This window comes from Naegleria fowleri (assembly GCF_008403515.1).
Source record: "Naegleria fowleri strain ATCC 30894 chromosome Unknown tig66, whole genome shotgun sequence".
Taxonomy (NCBI): domain Eukaryota; phylum Heterolobosea; class Eutetramitea; order Acrasida; family Naegleriidae; genus Naegleria; species Naegleria fowleri.
The window spans coordinates 559,706-575,050 of NW_025407998.1; the positions used below are offsets into that span (position 1 = coordinate 559,706).

General features: G+C 35.9%; 8 protein-coding genes across 8 annotated transcripts; 3 read left to right on the forward strand and 5 right to left on the reverse strand.

The window, feature by feature from the left end:
- Window positions 1–85: 85 nt before the first annotated feature.
- FDP41_009062 (uncharacterized protein) lies at window positions 86–664 on the reverse strand (the record flags this gene model as incomplete). Its single annotated transcript, XM_044712982.1, has 1 exon — window positions 86–664. The coding sequence occupies one exon, from the start codon at window positions 662–664 to the stop codon at window positions 86–88; it is 579 nt and encodes a 192-aa protein (XP_044557527.1).
- Window positions 665–932: 268 nt separating this feature from the next.
- On the reverse strand, window positions 933–4,037 carry FDP41_009063 (uncharacterized protein; the record flags this gene model as incomplete). The annotated part of the gene is made up of 1 exon (XM_044712983.1): window positions 933–4,037. One exon carries the CDS (start codon window positions 4,035–4,037, stop codon window positions 933–935), a length of 3,105 nt encoding a protein of 1,034 aa, XP_044557528.1.
- Window positions 4,038–5,499: 1,462 nt separating this feature from the next.
- On the reverse strand, window positions 5,500–7,007 carry FDP41_009064 (uncharacterized protein; the record flags this gene model as incomplete). The annotated part of the gene is made up of 3 exons (XM_044712984.1): window positions 5,500–5,665; window positions 5,752–6,259; window positions 6,338–7,007. The coding sequence occupies 3 exons, from the start codon at window positions 7,005–7,007 to the stop codon at window positions 5,500–5,502; spliced, it is 1,344 nt and encodes a 447-aa protein (XP_044557529.1).
- A 559-nt stretch (window positions 7,008–7,566) lies between these two features.
- FDP41_009065 (uncharacterized protein) lies at window positions 7,567–9,051 on the reverse strand (the record flags this gene model as incomplete). The annotated part of the gene is made up of 2 exons (XM_044712985.1): window positions 7,567–8,522; window positions 8,601–9,051. 2 exons carry the CDS (start codon window positions 9,049–9,051, stop codon window positions 7,567–7,569), a joined length of 1,407 nt encoding a protein of 468 aa, XP_044557530.1.
- A 1,034-nt stretch (window positions 9,052–10,085) lies between these two features.
- FDP41_009066 (uncharacterized protein) lies at window positions 10,086–11,648 on the forward strand (the record flags this gene model as incomplete). The annotated part of the gene is made up of 1 exon (XM_044712986.1): window positions 10,086–11,648. One exon carries the CDS (start codon window positions 10,086–10,088, stop codon window positions 11,646–11,648), a length of 1,563 nt encoding a protein of 520 aa, XP_044557531.1.
- A 121-nt stretch (window positions 11,649–11,769) lies between these two features.
- On the reverse strand, window positions 11,770–13,052 carry FDP41_009067 (uncharacterized protein; the record flags this gene model as incomplete). The annotated part of the gene is made up of 3 exons (XM_044712987.1): window positions 11,770–12,375; window positions 12,435–12,787; window positions 12,920–13,052. 3 exons carry the CDS (start codon window positions 13,050–13,052, stop codon window positions 11,770–11,772), a joined length of 1,092 nt encoding a protein of 363 aa, XP_044557532.1.
- A 331-nt stretch (window positions 13,053–13,383) lies between these two features.
- Window positions 13,384–13,935, forward strand: FDP41_009068 (uncharacterized protein; the record flags this gene model as incomplete). Its single annotated transcript, XM_044712988.1, has 1 exon — window positions 13,384–13,935. One exon carries the CDS (start codon window positions 13,384–13,386, stop codon window positions 13,933–13,935), a length of 552 nt encoding a protein of 183 aa, XP_044557533.1.
- A 132-nt stretch (window positions 13,936–14,067) lies between these two features.
- On the forward strand, window positions 14,068–15,298 carry FDP41_009069 (uncharacterized protein; the record flags this gene model as incomplete). Its single annotated transcript, XM_044712989.1, has 2 exons — window positions 14,068–14,746; window positions 14,826–15,298. The coding sequence occupies 2 exons, from the start codon at window positions 14,068–14,070 to the stop codon at window positions 15,296–15,298; spliced, it is 1,152 nt and encodes a 383-aa protein (XP_044557534.1).
- Between the last annotated feature and the right edge of the window lie 47 nt (window positions 15,299–15,345).

Below are 15,345 nucleotides of genomic sequence, written 5' to 3' on the forward strand. Positions count from 1 at the left end.
GTGAGCAAATGTCCATATTCATCAAGATTCGCTCCTCCCTTTCGTGCCATTTGGATTGACACTTCCATCATGAATGAATTGAAGGTCATTTTCTGTTTTGAAACATGACAATAGCATAAATATGAGCATTGGAAAGGATTATCTTAAATATTCCCATCCATATTGCTTGTGTCAAGTTGGTCAACTTTAGTGGACTGTACTCACTGTACAAAAGCGAATATTGATCACTTTCGTTGGCATACACTAGCCTCTTGTCAAAGAGATCAATGACTTTTGGAATTTGGTTTCCTTCAACTTGCTCTGGATCGAGTGAAGTTTCATTCGTTAGAAAATTCACTCGAGACTCCGTCGACATTTTGTAAGTGATCGCCACAATTTGGCCATCTGTCAATGAAGTGTAAGAACCTTCTGACAACTTTGTTTCCTTCAGCTTTTCTTTACATCCCCCTTCCAAACTCGAAGAGTTGCATTTCATGATAAATTTGAAGGAATTTTCATTTAAAAGTGTTGCTGTTTTGTAATGTCCCAACTCAGAATCCATGTAAATGTGAAATCCATCATTTGGTAAAAAGGAAACCAAATCCCATACCGCAATATGAGGTTGATGTCGATGAGATTCAATGGAAGGCCACAATCGATAAATAAATCCTTCCTTGTCTCCCATTTCACAAAATTTCACATGAAGAAGAAAGCCTCATGACCGACGATGATAACCTTCATGGCATAACCATTGTAGTTCCAGTCCCAAATGATCCACAAGATGAAAGTGACAATCATATCCAAGCTTCGAGTAGTGAAGAAGATGAAAAATTGACTTCTTCCATGATCTATCTCTATATATAAAAGGAATCTGTTTGATGTGCCAATTCCTGATACCTGATAGATACAACTACTCTACAGGGCGTTCTGTTTGATATATAGACTCCATTTGATTAAGGAGAGTCCGAGCTTTCATCATTTGATGGATTCAATGTAACATCTCCACTTGTCTTTCTACGTGTGGAATCTTTTGTTTTGGTCATGTAGGAATAAGCTGCTTGAATATCCACGGATGGAACATCATCAAACACTAATTTAAACGCATGGTCTTCATTCAAGAGCTTCATACAGGCAAGGTCCTTTTCTTGAATGGATGCGTAGTATGATTTCAAGTCCTCTCGTATCTTATTTTTCTTCTCTGTCACACATTTCACATCAGAAAGCACTTGTTCCTTGTCCATCTCGTAAATGCTAATTTCTTTCTGAAGCTTGGCGAGTTGCTGTTTTTTCTTGGTGAGATGTTGGTCCAGCTGTGTTAAATAAGAAATTTTCATAAGATTACTCTTTTCCAATTTCTGATGCTCTTCCAACTTGTATTTAGCGATTCGGTTGAGGGAAGCTCTTTCCTTACCAACGATAAACATGTCTTGATCGATTCCCTTGGAAATATTGGAACGACTGATATTTTCAAGACAGTCCTTAATACTGCTCATCCAACTCATCTTGTCATCCACAGTGGTACAATGAAAGGTATACTCTGTCTTGACAGATTTGATTAAGGCTTCTAATGTGAATGTGCAATCTTCGTATTCAACTCGTGTGATGGTGTTGTCTTTGAGATGAATACTACTTCTCTTTTGGTTGTGATTGGATAACAGAGCATTCGGAGAATCAATAAACTGTCTTTGTGATTGGCTTGGTGAGTACTTGGTAAAATCTCTACAGTCTACAAACTGCAAGAAAATGAAGTGTAAACTGTCTGGATTCATGATTTGAGATGAGTGGTTGTTTTTGCTTTTGTCTCTTTCAATTAATACCAACACGTCTGTGAAAAGGAATATGTCAAATTTTGCTTCCTTGCACACCATCGAGTTCATAATGTCGATAAGTGAAACTGGCCGAATCGATTTTGAAGATCTTCCATCCATGAGCTGCTGTTCAATATGATGTGTTATTGCTCGAACTCGCATGGTTCCTCGTCTTACAAATTTCCGATTGGGCTGAATGAATGAATTATAGTGTTTTTGAACGAGATTTTGAACCTCAAACACGACTTGGTTTTGTTCTACCTTCTTCTTTTCATCATTTACATATGAAGCAATGGACTCAATCTCAATACTGCATTTCTTTAGAATTTCATACTCCACATGATCTTGTGATGTCAAATGCAATATTTCTTGAATCAACATCTTGTATCTCGGAATTCTCTGTACAGGTAAAATAAGAAAGCCACCAAGTTGATGTCCTTTTGTTTGCTTATTCCTATAACACTCTTGAAGATATTCCTTAAATTTTTTATCCTTATCTCTCAACTTCTCAAAGGTTTCTTGTGCCTTATCAAAATTATTAATGTAAATAGTGTACGCTTTTAGAAATGGACAAATTTGTGAGAAGGCAGATCCTATTTGAATGAAGGGATAATGTAGCTGAAATTCTCGCTCCCAATCATTCAACAAGGTATGATTAATTTGATAAATTTGCTCAATATTACTGAAGAGTGTGGTCGTTGTTTCCTTTCGAAGAACGCCTTTGGCATATCCTGAATCATTAATAATTGGATAGTAGAACACTTCAATAAACGTCTTGAGTAAATTTACATAAGTTCTCTCCGTTTCAATGGTTTCCTTGATTAACTCTAGTCTTCTTCTTTGTTTTTTCAATGTTTCATCTTTCTTGATATACAAACGAAATTGCCTTCTCCTCTTAAAACAATCCAAATTATTCAACAATATTTCAACAGCACGATCCGTCGGAATGGCGTTCTTTTTTCTTGATCTTCGATGTTTTGAAAAGAGGTTAAACGAAATCGAGTCTCGGAACGAACTCTGATGATGGTTGTTAGGGGATGAATTTGTACTATTCGTCGAGTCTTGCGACCTTCGTTTAGCGTTACTATTTTTCGCTGTTGTTTGCAAAGCTTTCATGGGGAATAAACTCTCCGAAGATAGAATACTCAAAGAATTACCATGATGATGAAGATTCTGTTGTTGTTCTTGTTGTTGTTTTAATTGAGTCATGAGCTCAATACTTGTTTTGATTTCCAATGGAGAGATGCGTGAAGAAGGTACTGCTCGTTTTTGAGGTTGCAGAGTGAAGGCTTTTTCATGTAGAGTCTCTGAGTGCTGATTCGGATGTTGTTGTTGGGTTTCATGAGAAGAAGTAGTCGTTGGAGCTTCTTTCGATGAACGAATTCGTAAAGTACTGAATTGTTTCTTTAAATTCAACATGGAACGATGAGGTTTTAAGGTTTTTGAAGCATTGGTCGTCTTATTCTTCTTCTTATTTGATTCATCGTATTCGCTATTGTTGTTGTTGTTATCATTAGGATCTTCCGAGAGAGTGTTGCTCTTCTTTCCATTCGAAGCAGGTTTCTGAAAGAAAGATCCCAATCGTTTCAGGAACTTGGTTTTCTCTTTCTTTGGGTTTGAATTGAAGGTGGTAGTGGTGCTGCTGCTGATACAGGAGTGAGGGTTGTTGTTGTTGTTTGTGGTTGTGCAAGTGTCGACATCGGATTCATGTTCATTCATCATGTTTCCAAAAGTCAATACATTGGAAACCATTCCATCCTCATCGACGAACACAATTTGTGTGTTTCCAGATGGATGAGCTTGTGAATTCATCATTGTGTTCGTTTCAGAACATTCATCCTTCATGTCACTCAACGTTGGTGCGGTTGATAAGGAAACATTTTCTTCTTGAATGATTTTCGCAATACTATGAAGCACTGGATGCGAATGAATAGAGTCAAAACCACCACTCTCAGAAGAAGAAGAAGAAGGCTGGTGTGGTTGCACTTCATGCAAATACGCCGTTGGAATGAGTCCATAACTCTCACCTTCCTCTCGCATCACAATGCACCAACTCCATCCATCTTTGTAGCGTTTCACCACTTCGACTAATTCACCACATTGAACAGAAAGTTCTTGTTTTTCCTTGGCTTCAAAATCGTAAATGACTTTGCAATGAATGTTTCGAGATTGGATGGGTTTCATGGAGAGAGAATTCTGTGACTGTGCGGAGAGGTGTGGTTTTATTGGAGAAGTTGGTTGGGTGTTCATTCTTTTTTGTGTCGTTCTGAGTTGTTGAAAAGTCAACTCTTCATTTGGTGGAATGCAGGTTTCTCTTGTTTCAATTATATTCATGAAATTGTGACAGGGTACTGAATGAAGGAGAGTGTTCCATAGAGCTATTCAAAAAAATAACCATTAAAGTCGGTGAAAGTGAAGTGGTAACATCTTTTAGGTAAAGGTAAAGGAACACTTCCTTCTTGTTAAGCTTCTATTTTAGGAAAGATAAGGGACAAGAGAACACTTGTAAGTGTGAAAGAGGAAGGCACATGAAAATAGCATTCTCTATTTTTATGAAATAACAACAAATGGTTTTGGAATCTAGCTCAGGAAAATCCAATGGTACTCTCAATTCTTGTTTAATATTGTAATTTGCATTAGAGTGTGAAATTTTTTTCGTAGTTTTAAAAATGAAAAAAGCGCAAACAACAACGACGAACGACAATTAACAACGACAAATGTTTCACGTAGCATTGTTTGTAGAGATGAGCTTGCTTGTTTTAACTCCCTCTTATTTAAGGGCATTGTATCTAAGTGTTATTAGATTAATTTCTTGCTGAAACAAACGTTTCCCAAGAACGTATACTCTGTTCGATGTTGAAACATTGGCAAATCGTTGTCGTGAATGAACAACAACCATTTTTTTGATCCAAAACAAAGCGGAAGAAGAAGCGATTGCGAAACTGCCAAAGAAGAACAAAAAGAAGAAGGAGAGAATCAACACGATCGAAGCCTTTGGGAACTCAGGATGAAAATGTACAAAAGAGAATTATTAGAGTCTTTTAGAAAGAGTATCCTAAAACCTGAAAAAAAGGAAAAAAAGGCACATATTGCAAACGTTGAAGCAACAAATGGAGAAAATTGAAGAAGAGAAAGTACAAGATGACAATGATTACCTTGGAGAATATTCTGAACAAGATGAAGAAGATGGAAATGATTATGTTATTCAATTAAGGCCTGCGGTTGGAAATTGAAATAAGTTCTCCTGCAATCACAGAACAAGAACAAAAAGCCACAGAACCTGTCAAACCTTCACCTAGTACTACTGTAGCCCACACAAAAACTCCACCTACAGCTATTATTGGATATAATTCTTCAGAAGAGAAGACAAGCATGTCCGTAGTTTGTTCAACAAGCCAACCAAGTGCAAGTTCACCAACTATCCAGCAGTTAAATGAAGCAGAATGGGTGGACAAAACGAGCGATGCAATTAAAACATGCGAACAATGTTTGGAATGAACTTTTCGAGCTTCTTGATTCAAACAATAATGACCAACAATTATTTCTGATAACGTTAAAAAGCAGCAAAACAACAAATAAACCAATGCATAAACGCACAAACAACGAAAAACAACGCACAACAACCGAAGCTAAAAATGACCCAAAACGATCGAAAAAAAAATTTCATACTCTTTAATGCAAATTACAATAGTCAACGCAGAAATAAAACTTCCTACTTTTTCTCAAAGTTAATATAAAGCGGATCTCTGGGTCTCAAAGTAATGAACATGTCAACTTCCATTTGATAATTTTCGGACATTGAAAATTTGAAATGTTTTGCTAACAGAGCGAGCGTAAATACGGCTTCAACTTCTGCAAAATTTCTTCCAATGCAAATTCTGATTTCAAAACAAAGCAAGACGAAACATTCATCATGATTGCGATATTTGATGATAATTATAAGTATAAAATAAGTTATACTTACCTATTTCCAATTCCGAAAGGAGCATACGCAAATGGGTTGTGATGCAACACAATGTGTGGATTGAAACAAGTCACTTCCATCTTTGGAGTTGCAATGAATTCTTGAGGTGTGACAGGTTCAGTGTTGTCGTCATGGTGGTCTTCATGTTCTTTCTTTTTCAAAAACCTTTCAGGAATAAACTCATCTGGTTCAGGCCAATACTTTTCATCTCGATGCATTAATTGCCATGAAGCGGCTACTCTAAAACCTTTTGGTAAATGATAACCTTTGTAAGTGTAAGGTTGAGTAAGCTCTCTAATTGCAACCATGACTGTTGGAAACAATCGTAACGTTTCCTTTACAATGGCCTTAACATAATCGAGTCTTCCTGCTTGGTAATCTGCAAAATCAAAAGTGTCCTTTCCATAAAGTGCAGGATAGTCGTGATCGATGAATTTATGAAGCCGTTCTTGAGCGTCCTTATTTGTTGCTAAAAGGTATAAAGCAAATCCTAAGGTTCTCGCAGTAGCTATGTTGATAACAGCACATTAGTTCATGATATAAATTTAGAACTAATTTAGAATGAACCAAAACAGTAAATACTCACTTTCATGTCCTGCAACAAGTAAAACAAAACAGTTTGAGATGAGTTCCTTATCAGTCATGCTGTCACTCTCGTTATTTTTCTTTCCTTCGTCTCTAGCCTGAAGTAATAATGATAAAATGTCATTGTACTCCTTGTCATCATGACTGGATCTATGCTGAATAATTTTTTGAATGGAATCTGTAAAACGTGAAGCAATGTCTTTTGTTGGCTTGTGAGGAAATATTCCAATATGATCTCTGATAAATTTTGGAAATAGTTCATACAATAGTAGCAAATGAAAGAGAGTTTGTGTTTGAGCTGTCAAACTGGACTTGTCATGACTAGAAAATGAATTAAATGAGTAATTAAATCCAGCATAACCGATGACATCAAGAGTTAAGCTAGAAAAATCCTTGTCCACCTCTCTTCGGTACCCCTTTTCCTTAATTCTTGGGATTAGTTCACCTAAAACAACATTGCTTGTCACTTGTGCCACTAATGCCAATGAAGATGGCGAGAATGAAGGCTCTAAAATCTTTCTGTGACGATGCCACACTTCATAATCTGTTTCCGTGAACACATTTGATCCTCCGAACAGTTCCTGAATTGTTGAGTTCAATTCATTTCCTTTGATCGTTAACTTTTTAGTGGCCACATCTTTCAAAAAATCCGAATCACCAATCACCACCATGCCTTGATTGAGTACTCCGAAAACTATTTTATAGATCTTTTCGCATCCACTCTCTTTCATAAATCTCATAAACGTTTTAGGTGCAAAATTTTCTCCCAATCGTTTTCCCCAATCGTTAGGAATCAAAAACTCGGGCAAATAACTACACAAAACAGGCGGAAGAAATTGTTCTCTTCCAAACGGAATGATTGAGTATTGTTTACAAACCGCCCGATACCTTCCATAGAACCACAAAAGAGAAAGAATTACCAAACAAGATCATGAAACTGGCAGCTTCAACCGCAGTTAAGAGTAATTGGAACATTTTTTTTAAGAGTATTGAATTGATTGTCAAACCGTCATCAACAGTCCGTTTAAAAGAAGCTAGCAACGTGTCCAAGAAGACAGGATGTATTCCAAGTAGAACCACTTGGAGAGCTCCGCTCTGCAGAGAAATCGCTTCAACTCCCTTACAAACAAGTCTTCGAAGTCGTCATAACCACAACCACCATTCATAGAGGTTGATTGTTCTCTTTCCTTCTGCATAGAGTGAATACATTCAGTATCAACATTCTGATATTCAGTTGGCTAATTCAAAAGCATCAAAAAGCTCAATCAAGTGGCAACAAATAATGTGAACATAATCAGCGATACCAGAGGCTCGTCTAGCATTAAGGAAAATCTTGTTCTGAAATGAAGCCAAAACCTCTCTTGGGTAAATGTATCCATTGCGTTTCCAATTAATCCATTGTTGTCTGTCCGCCTTAATAATAACCCATACTTTTTGAAACTCTTGCCATAATTCTCTCATAGCTTGATCATTGATATTTCGTTGTTCCACTCCAAGAAACCTTTGTTGAGTTTCCAAAGCATGACGTACCATTGTCGAATTGTTTTCAAGTCTATATCTTTCCAAATATCGCAACATATAAGGTAGCCATAGTGAACATGATACAATAATTTTGTCTGCCATCTTAAATAAAATTTGAGAAAATTCGAGAGAAATGATACCAACTCCATTGTTCTGTGCAGAAGTTTGATGATTGACTTCTGATACTATGATTCCACTATTAGTCCTTTCAATAATGTCTATATGAGATTGCATAAAGGAACCTATTTCCCGAAGCTTGTGTTTCGTTGCTTCTTTGCTTTTTAGGGAATCGATGGGTGTATCAAATTCAAAAAGAGAAGCAAATACTCTCATATGATCTTCATTTTGTCCTAACGTCAAGTCAAGCATGGTGTACAGAATCCGATTCATTCCATGGGCAACGCAAATTGATGTATCTTTTACAGAATAACCTAAAACATTCATCCAATGCATATCCATTCTACGCCACTTCCAAATGCCAAGACCTGGATACTTAAAATATGCCAACTTGAATGTCCAAGTGTAAAAGCACTTTGGACATACCACCAAGCACTGTCCATGTAAACACCGTATACTGTCATCTAAAAAAGCAAGTATGAGATTGAATGTTTCTATTGGAAGGTGATACCAAGCACAGAATTGTTCAATGTTGAGTGGTATATTTTCTAAATGTTGAATATTCATTATATGCATTCTAATACACTGTGCCCATTGTCCTAACAAATAGAAAAGTCAAGAAGTACCTTCTTGTCTTAGCATTTGCGAAAACAAATATCTATCTTCTACAAAAAAGGTATGAAGTACAAGAGCTACTTGTTGCAATCTCAGGACATAATGCATTGGTTGTTCAATGGATGAAGTATTCACTGTCTTTCGTAGAGCAGCCAAATCAGGACAGATCATATGACGTATAGTGATATCTTGAGTGCCAGAGTTGGCATGAGCGATAGAATTGAATCCGTGAACGGAATATATTTTTCTAAACACATTCCATGCTTGAGGGTGTTGAAGAGCACCATTTTCATCTTCTTTGAAAATACTACCAATCACTACATTTTCTGCAGTATTCTTACCTCGTCCTGTCAGAGAGATTGTGTAAATCGTAGGAGCACTTTTTACAGCCAAACGGAAATCAAATGAATGCTTGATGATTGTGAATCTTGAAAGTAGTTCTTCGTGGCGAAATATAGACATAATCTCTGTTAAATAAGCAACACCATTTGAAACTGAAATCCATAGATTGGAGGGATCTTTCACAAGCTTATAATCAGCAAAATGAGTGACATATTTTCTTAGACTCCCAGAAAACGATTTGAAATCATTTGCTGGTGGTAATGCTGAAGATTCATCCCAAATTTGGGACACGATCGACTTAAAGCCCACTTATCGTTTGATTGACAACCCTTGTCGAATCCAAGCTGCGCCAATAACTTCCGTTGGTATTTTGAAATGACACCTAGTTCTAACAATTTTTCCTATATGCACAATTTTTATCATCATGCAATTCTTGCGAGTCATCACACCAATGAATTTCCACATTAGTAATCATTGCAACATTTGGAAATTATGTAAGTACTTAACTATTGTGCGTTGAGTTTTGAGTATTATTTAACGGCAAAGCGTGATGGAATTAATGTTGAATAGTTAAGGATTCTCTGGTATTTTTATTGTAAGCAAATTAATGTATTGGCCACAAATTTTGCCATCTTTTAGACAATGCATGGATTTGCTGTGAATGTTTGGATCAATTGAAGTAATTACTTTGATTAGGCAATCTAATGTCACAAATAGAATCTTAAACACGCATCCTTAATGTTTTTTTAAGGATTGAGGTATGTATAAATTATTTTAATGTTACTATAATCGAATTAGTTGACATAGAATAGAAGTAAAGAGTTGGAGAACTTGGAAAAGTGAAACAAATAATAGAAAATTGTGAAAAATTAATGATGAAAAAACGAAACTATTAACAGCAATCATTGATGATGAAACATAAATTTTCGACGTCAATTTAGACCGTTAATTTGACGGCGCAATTTCTTAAAAAACGCTAATAGAGATTTTTGACGTTTTTTATTGACGAGAAAACATTAATTTGTAACTCTTAAATTGCTTCGGGAATAAAAATTTTTTCATCAACTCGGCAACGTCAATGGTTTACGAATTTTTAAAAAATAATAAAAATAAGTTATGCACCGACGCGCGGGTCAATTCTTTTCAAAAAAAAAATGGGCCAAAATCAAACCATTCGCTCTCATGTCCAACGGCAATACAATGCTGTCAAAAAATCGGACAAGAGAGATTATTTGGTGATCGAGGAGGCTAAAAAGTTACAATCGTTGGATGAGTATCCGATTGATTTTAAAAAGTTAGCAGTGTTATTCATGTTGGATTTTGATAAGAATGGAAAATTCAGTTTGGATGATTTGATGAAATTTACAGATTGGTGTGGTACCGTAACGGAACATTTAAAAACCGATCAACAGAGTTTTAAAAGTGAATTACAAGCACAGTGTACATTACATATGTGGAAACAAATTAACACAGCACGAAATGGAAAGAAAGTATTTGGAGATTGGTTTGTTCGTGTTTTTTCAGTTGGACATATCGTGAAATGTCCCAAATATCCAAAGACTCATTGGGTGAGTATTGACACAGCAAGCATTATCCATGAATTATTGTCAATCAAGGAGCTGTATGGCATTTCGTGCCAACAGTTCATGAACTTGATGCAAACGGTCGGAGAAGAAAAAGGCCTCATGTCACTCGATGATGTAGATTTGGATGATGTTATTCCGACGGATGTCATTCATGATTTTGCTGTCTCGTTTATTACTGGGTTTTTGAACATGATGAGTTCTCTTGGATTCTCACCTGAAAAGTATTTAACAACAGCAGTGGCTGTGATGGATTCCACAAAACCTGTTCTCGAGAGTACCAACAACAACAACGTAATTTCCAATTCCAAAACTCCTACAGAAGAAATTTCTTCTACACTCGCATCATCAATGAATAACACTTCAGTTAACTCCTCGTCGATGCCTCCTCTCAAATTAGGTATACCCAAACTGAATATTGGAATCTCTCAAACAACGATGCCTGTCGTCAACACCACAAAAGCTAGTGAGAATGATGACAGTTATTCTAGTGAGGATGACGACAGCGAAGATTTGGAATCTTCATCTAACACAAATAATGTGTCACAGCCACCAGTTCCATCATTATCCCTAAAGTTGCTGCCTATTCCAGCTCTTTCTCTTCAATCAAACCCAAGTGTTGTAAATAATGCAACAAGTCAGCAACAAAGCTCCTCCAAATCGGAATCAAACTCCTCTACTCTTCCATTCACAAAATTGGCCCTGCCCAAAATCAATGCATCTCCCACAATCGAACCTCCACAAGACCCAAATATCATCAACAAATCTCCTCCAAATCTTAACATTTCTACACCTTCCAACACATTTACCACTCTATCTCCCAATGCCTCTGCTTTTCTTCTTAATGAACAAAACAACTTGGAGAAAATTGAAGAGTCAGGCCTCTCCGATGAAGAACTCAGTGAAAGTGCAGAAAGTGATAACAGTGACGATGATGATAGCGACATTGCTTCTCCTCGCAAAGCTCCCCAGGTTCATCCTTTGTTGTTACAAGTTTCCAATGTTTCTGCAGAATCAAACAAGCCCAAAATTCCTACTCTCTCCATAAAGAAGGAGCCCTCTGCTTCCTCCGCTCAACCATCATCCGATGAGGTTTCAGTGAATGGAATCTCCATGAAAAAGCTCAAATTCTAGATTTTACAATTATGTAGTAGTTCATATTTCTGTAATTATAATATATATTATTATTTATTCTTAAAATTCCTATCAACTGAAAGATAAGATACCTAGTAAGGGTGAGAAGGAATGATACGAATTAATCCTCATCTTCGAACTCAATATCGTTAGATGTGCATTCGTTAGTGATTACATGAGTGTTTGATGATTGAGATACAGGTTGTAGTGTGACCAAACCATTTCCATCGTTTCTAATTTCTTCATGTGCATTGCTATCAGAAATTCTGAAAATATAATAAATTGAAATAAGCGGAAATAAATCAGTAGCAGCTGCTGTAGTAGCAGATAAAATTACAGAAACATTAAGGCAGATAATACCGCACATAGAGACGTAAATTAATAGAAAAATCTTGGCAATTGATTTTAGAATGATCAAAAAAGCAAATATAGAGGCAACATAGAACATTTTCTGTGTGAGTATCGAGAGTGTTTCATTTGTATGTGCACCTTGCCATATTGATTTCTTGCTCACATAAATCCATACAACAAAGAAAATGACTACTATAACGCTCAAAATAATTTGAAACGATAAAACAACCTCAACTGTAAGAGCGTTCTGAGAAGGGAAAAATATTATCATGATAGCAAATATAATCATCTCAATCATGTTGGCAACAACAATTATCAAAGTGACACCAATTCGTAATTTAGATGTTTGCTCCTGAGAGTAAATAATGGAAAATCCCTTTTGAATGGTTAACCAAATTTTAAGAATGTGATGAATGACATTATTACTGAACCCACCTTAGAATGTAAAAATATTTCCATATAATTTACGCATACAAATAAGAATGCGCAAGCAAGCAATGTTTCGCTCCAATATAAAGCAATATGAGTGAATAAAAACAGTACTGGATTAAAATCTGTCTCGCCATTCACTTGTTTTTCATTCACTCTAAACACAAATCGGGCAAGAGTATGTGATGCAAAGAACACCAAATTTCCTAGCAGATAGAACGTAGTCAGAACATAAAACACTAATCTAGATTTAAATAGTGAGCCATATCTTATTTCTCTGATTAATAAATAGGAATTAACGACAAGCGTTATTATATATACGCAGGTCATGATGGCCATCAGAACCATTGCAGAAACATCTGTGGACAGACCGATCCCAATCGATTATCGGAATGAAATGTTGAAATATTAATCGAAATCAATCCGAGTATCGGAAGAAAAATCAGTGATAGAGTAAGCAAATGATCATTCCAACAAGCACACACACCTACCTGTTTCAACATTACAAGTGCTATCACTAATGCAAAATTCTGACCTTATCGCAGGATGGCTGTGATTCAAAGAAATAAATTCATTGAGAGAATCAAAAATTAGTTTCCATCCATCATCGTTCAGTCCATCCATTTATAAGTCTAATCTATTTAATCACTCTCTCTTCTAAATGTAGAATAACAAAATTCAACATCAAAAACACCAAAAACACCCAACGAAATTTCCGAGAGATTAACTCTGAGGGCTCAATCAATTTTAAAAAATAAAACTAAAAAATTTTTTTGTTTTGAAAGTCTTGATGGGAAGAGGTTATCATCCAAAAACAAATCGGAGAAGAATCTGAAATAATAATAATAATAACAACAACAACATCAACACTCTTTCATCTACCAATTTCAATCAATTGATTGGATCTGATTGATATTCTAATTTCTAATTTATATTTTTGTTCGGATCATACATCATGAGCCAAAGGTTCGTAACGGCCTATGCCCGATATAAGGACATATTTGAGAATAATAAGAATGTGCTGTCTTTCACAGCAACTGCTCTTTCTTGTGTGGCTGCCTATTTGGGTTATCTATCACGATTGAGGCATCAACAAAAACTTGAGGAACAACTCCGAGAATTAAATCAAACACTTTCAAAAGAACAACAAGCAACAGGTGTGGAATTACTGAAAAAGAAAACATCAGATGCATCCATGATTGCATTGTTTATGGTCAGCTCAGCGTTATTGGGCTATTCCATCGGGAGGTTTCATGGTAGAAGGTCTGCCATCAAACGATTTGTGACTCTCACGACAAATCCCGAAGTAACACCTGCAGTTTCTTCTGCTGCTGGTACAACAACATCATCTTCATTGTCATCAGCAGCGAGCAGTAGTGGAATTGCTGCAGCAACATTGAATTTGGGTCAAAAAGAAGAATTTGCCCAAGAAGAACCCCCAAAATCAACGTCGTCACTGGACAACACTGAATCGAGTTCAAAATCTTCCTCCTTTTTCAAATTTTAATTATTCCCTATTATTCCCAATTTTCTTCTTCCTTACTACTCTTTCTTCCTCTAATAATCATTCATAATTTAAATATTGGCAATTTGAGTTCATATGGAAAGTTAATTCCGAAAAAGAATTTTTAAATAAAAAATGTCCAAAGAAAACAATCATCTCATCAACTCTTCCAATCATTGGATTTTAAATGCAGCTCTCATCGGATCCACAGCAATTGCCACTACATTATCCGTCTATTTCTATCAACAATTTAAAAAGACGGAATCCACTCTTCAAAAAGAAATTTCCAATCGAAAACATGAACGCACGGGAAGAACACGATCCGAACAAAAAAACAGAGAGTTGGAACACAAACTATTAAATTTACAACAAAAGTTGGCTAATTCATCTCAGCCCGTATTATCAATTGAAAATAATTCGATCAGTACCAAATTGGACAATCATACTCAAATTTCACAAACCAATGTTGCATCTTTGAATGATATGGAGGAACATTTAGAAAATATTCCACAATTTCCATTTCTTCCAATACAACCCATTGGATTTTTAAGATCTGTGTACAAGACAAGAAATGGATGTCCTAGACAGCCCTATTATGTGAACAAGGGAAGAGCAACATTAAAATTATTACCTCATTGCAATCCCTCTTCTTCACTTGATGGATTGGAAGAATATTCACATTGTTATATTATCTTTCAATTTAATTTAAATACAAATTTGACAAAAGGAGTTGTGACGGATAGCCAAAATGCCATTAAGGCCAAAATCAGACCTCCACGGCTTGGATCTAAAAAAGTTGGCATTTATGCAACAAGTACGTATAAATTTTTAATCATTTTCTTTTGAATTGCAAATGATTTGTTGTCATCCTTATCAATTATTATTATTATTAGGAACTCCACATCGATATAATGCAATTGGATTGAGTATTGTTGAAATTGATCACATTGATAGAGATGGGACACTGCATTTGAAAGGAACTGATCTTGTGGATGGGACTGCAGTGCTTGATATAAAGCCATATATTGATGGATATGATAATTTTTCCAATGTAAAGGTTCCAGAATGGATCAAGGAACCAGTGGAAAGCGTTGAAAAATATCAAGTTGTTTTATCAGATGAAGCCAAACGACAACTACAAGAAGATGTCACGCATTTGGAATTTTTTGATAAGAGAACAGAATTGGAAGAGTTTATCGAATTTTTAGCTCAAGTTCTCTCACACGATATCAGAAGTCATAGCAAAAAGACAAGAAATGTCGATAAACAAGACGAGCATGAACTGCTTGTAGATAAGGTTAAGGTTACATTTGTGGTGGATGCCTCTTCGAAAGTGAGTCGTGTCATAAAAATTAAGAATGTGTAGTGATGAAACTTGATGATGTTCAAATAATAAATTCAAGATAATCACTT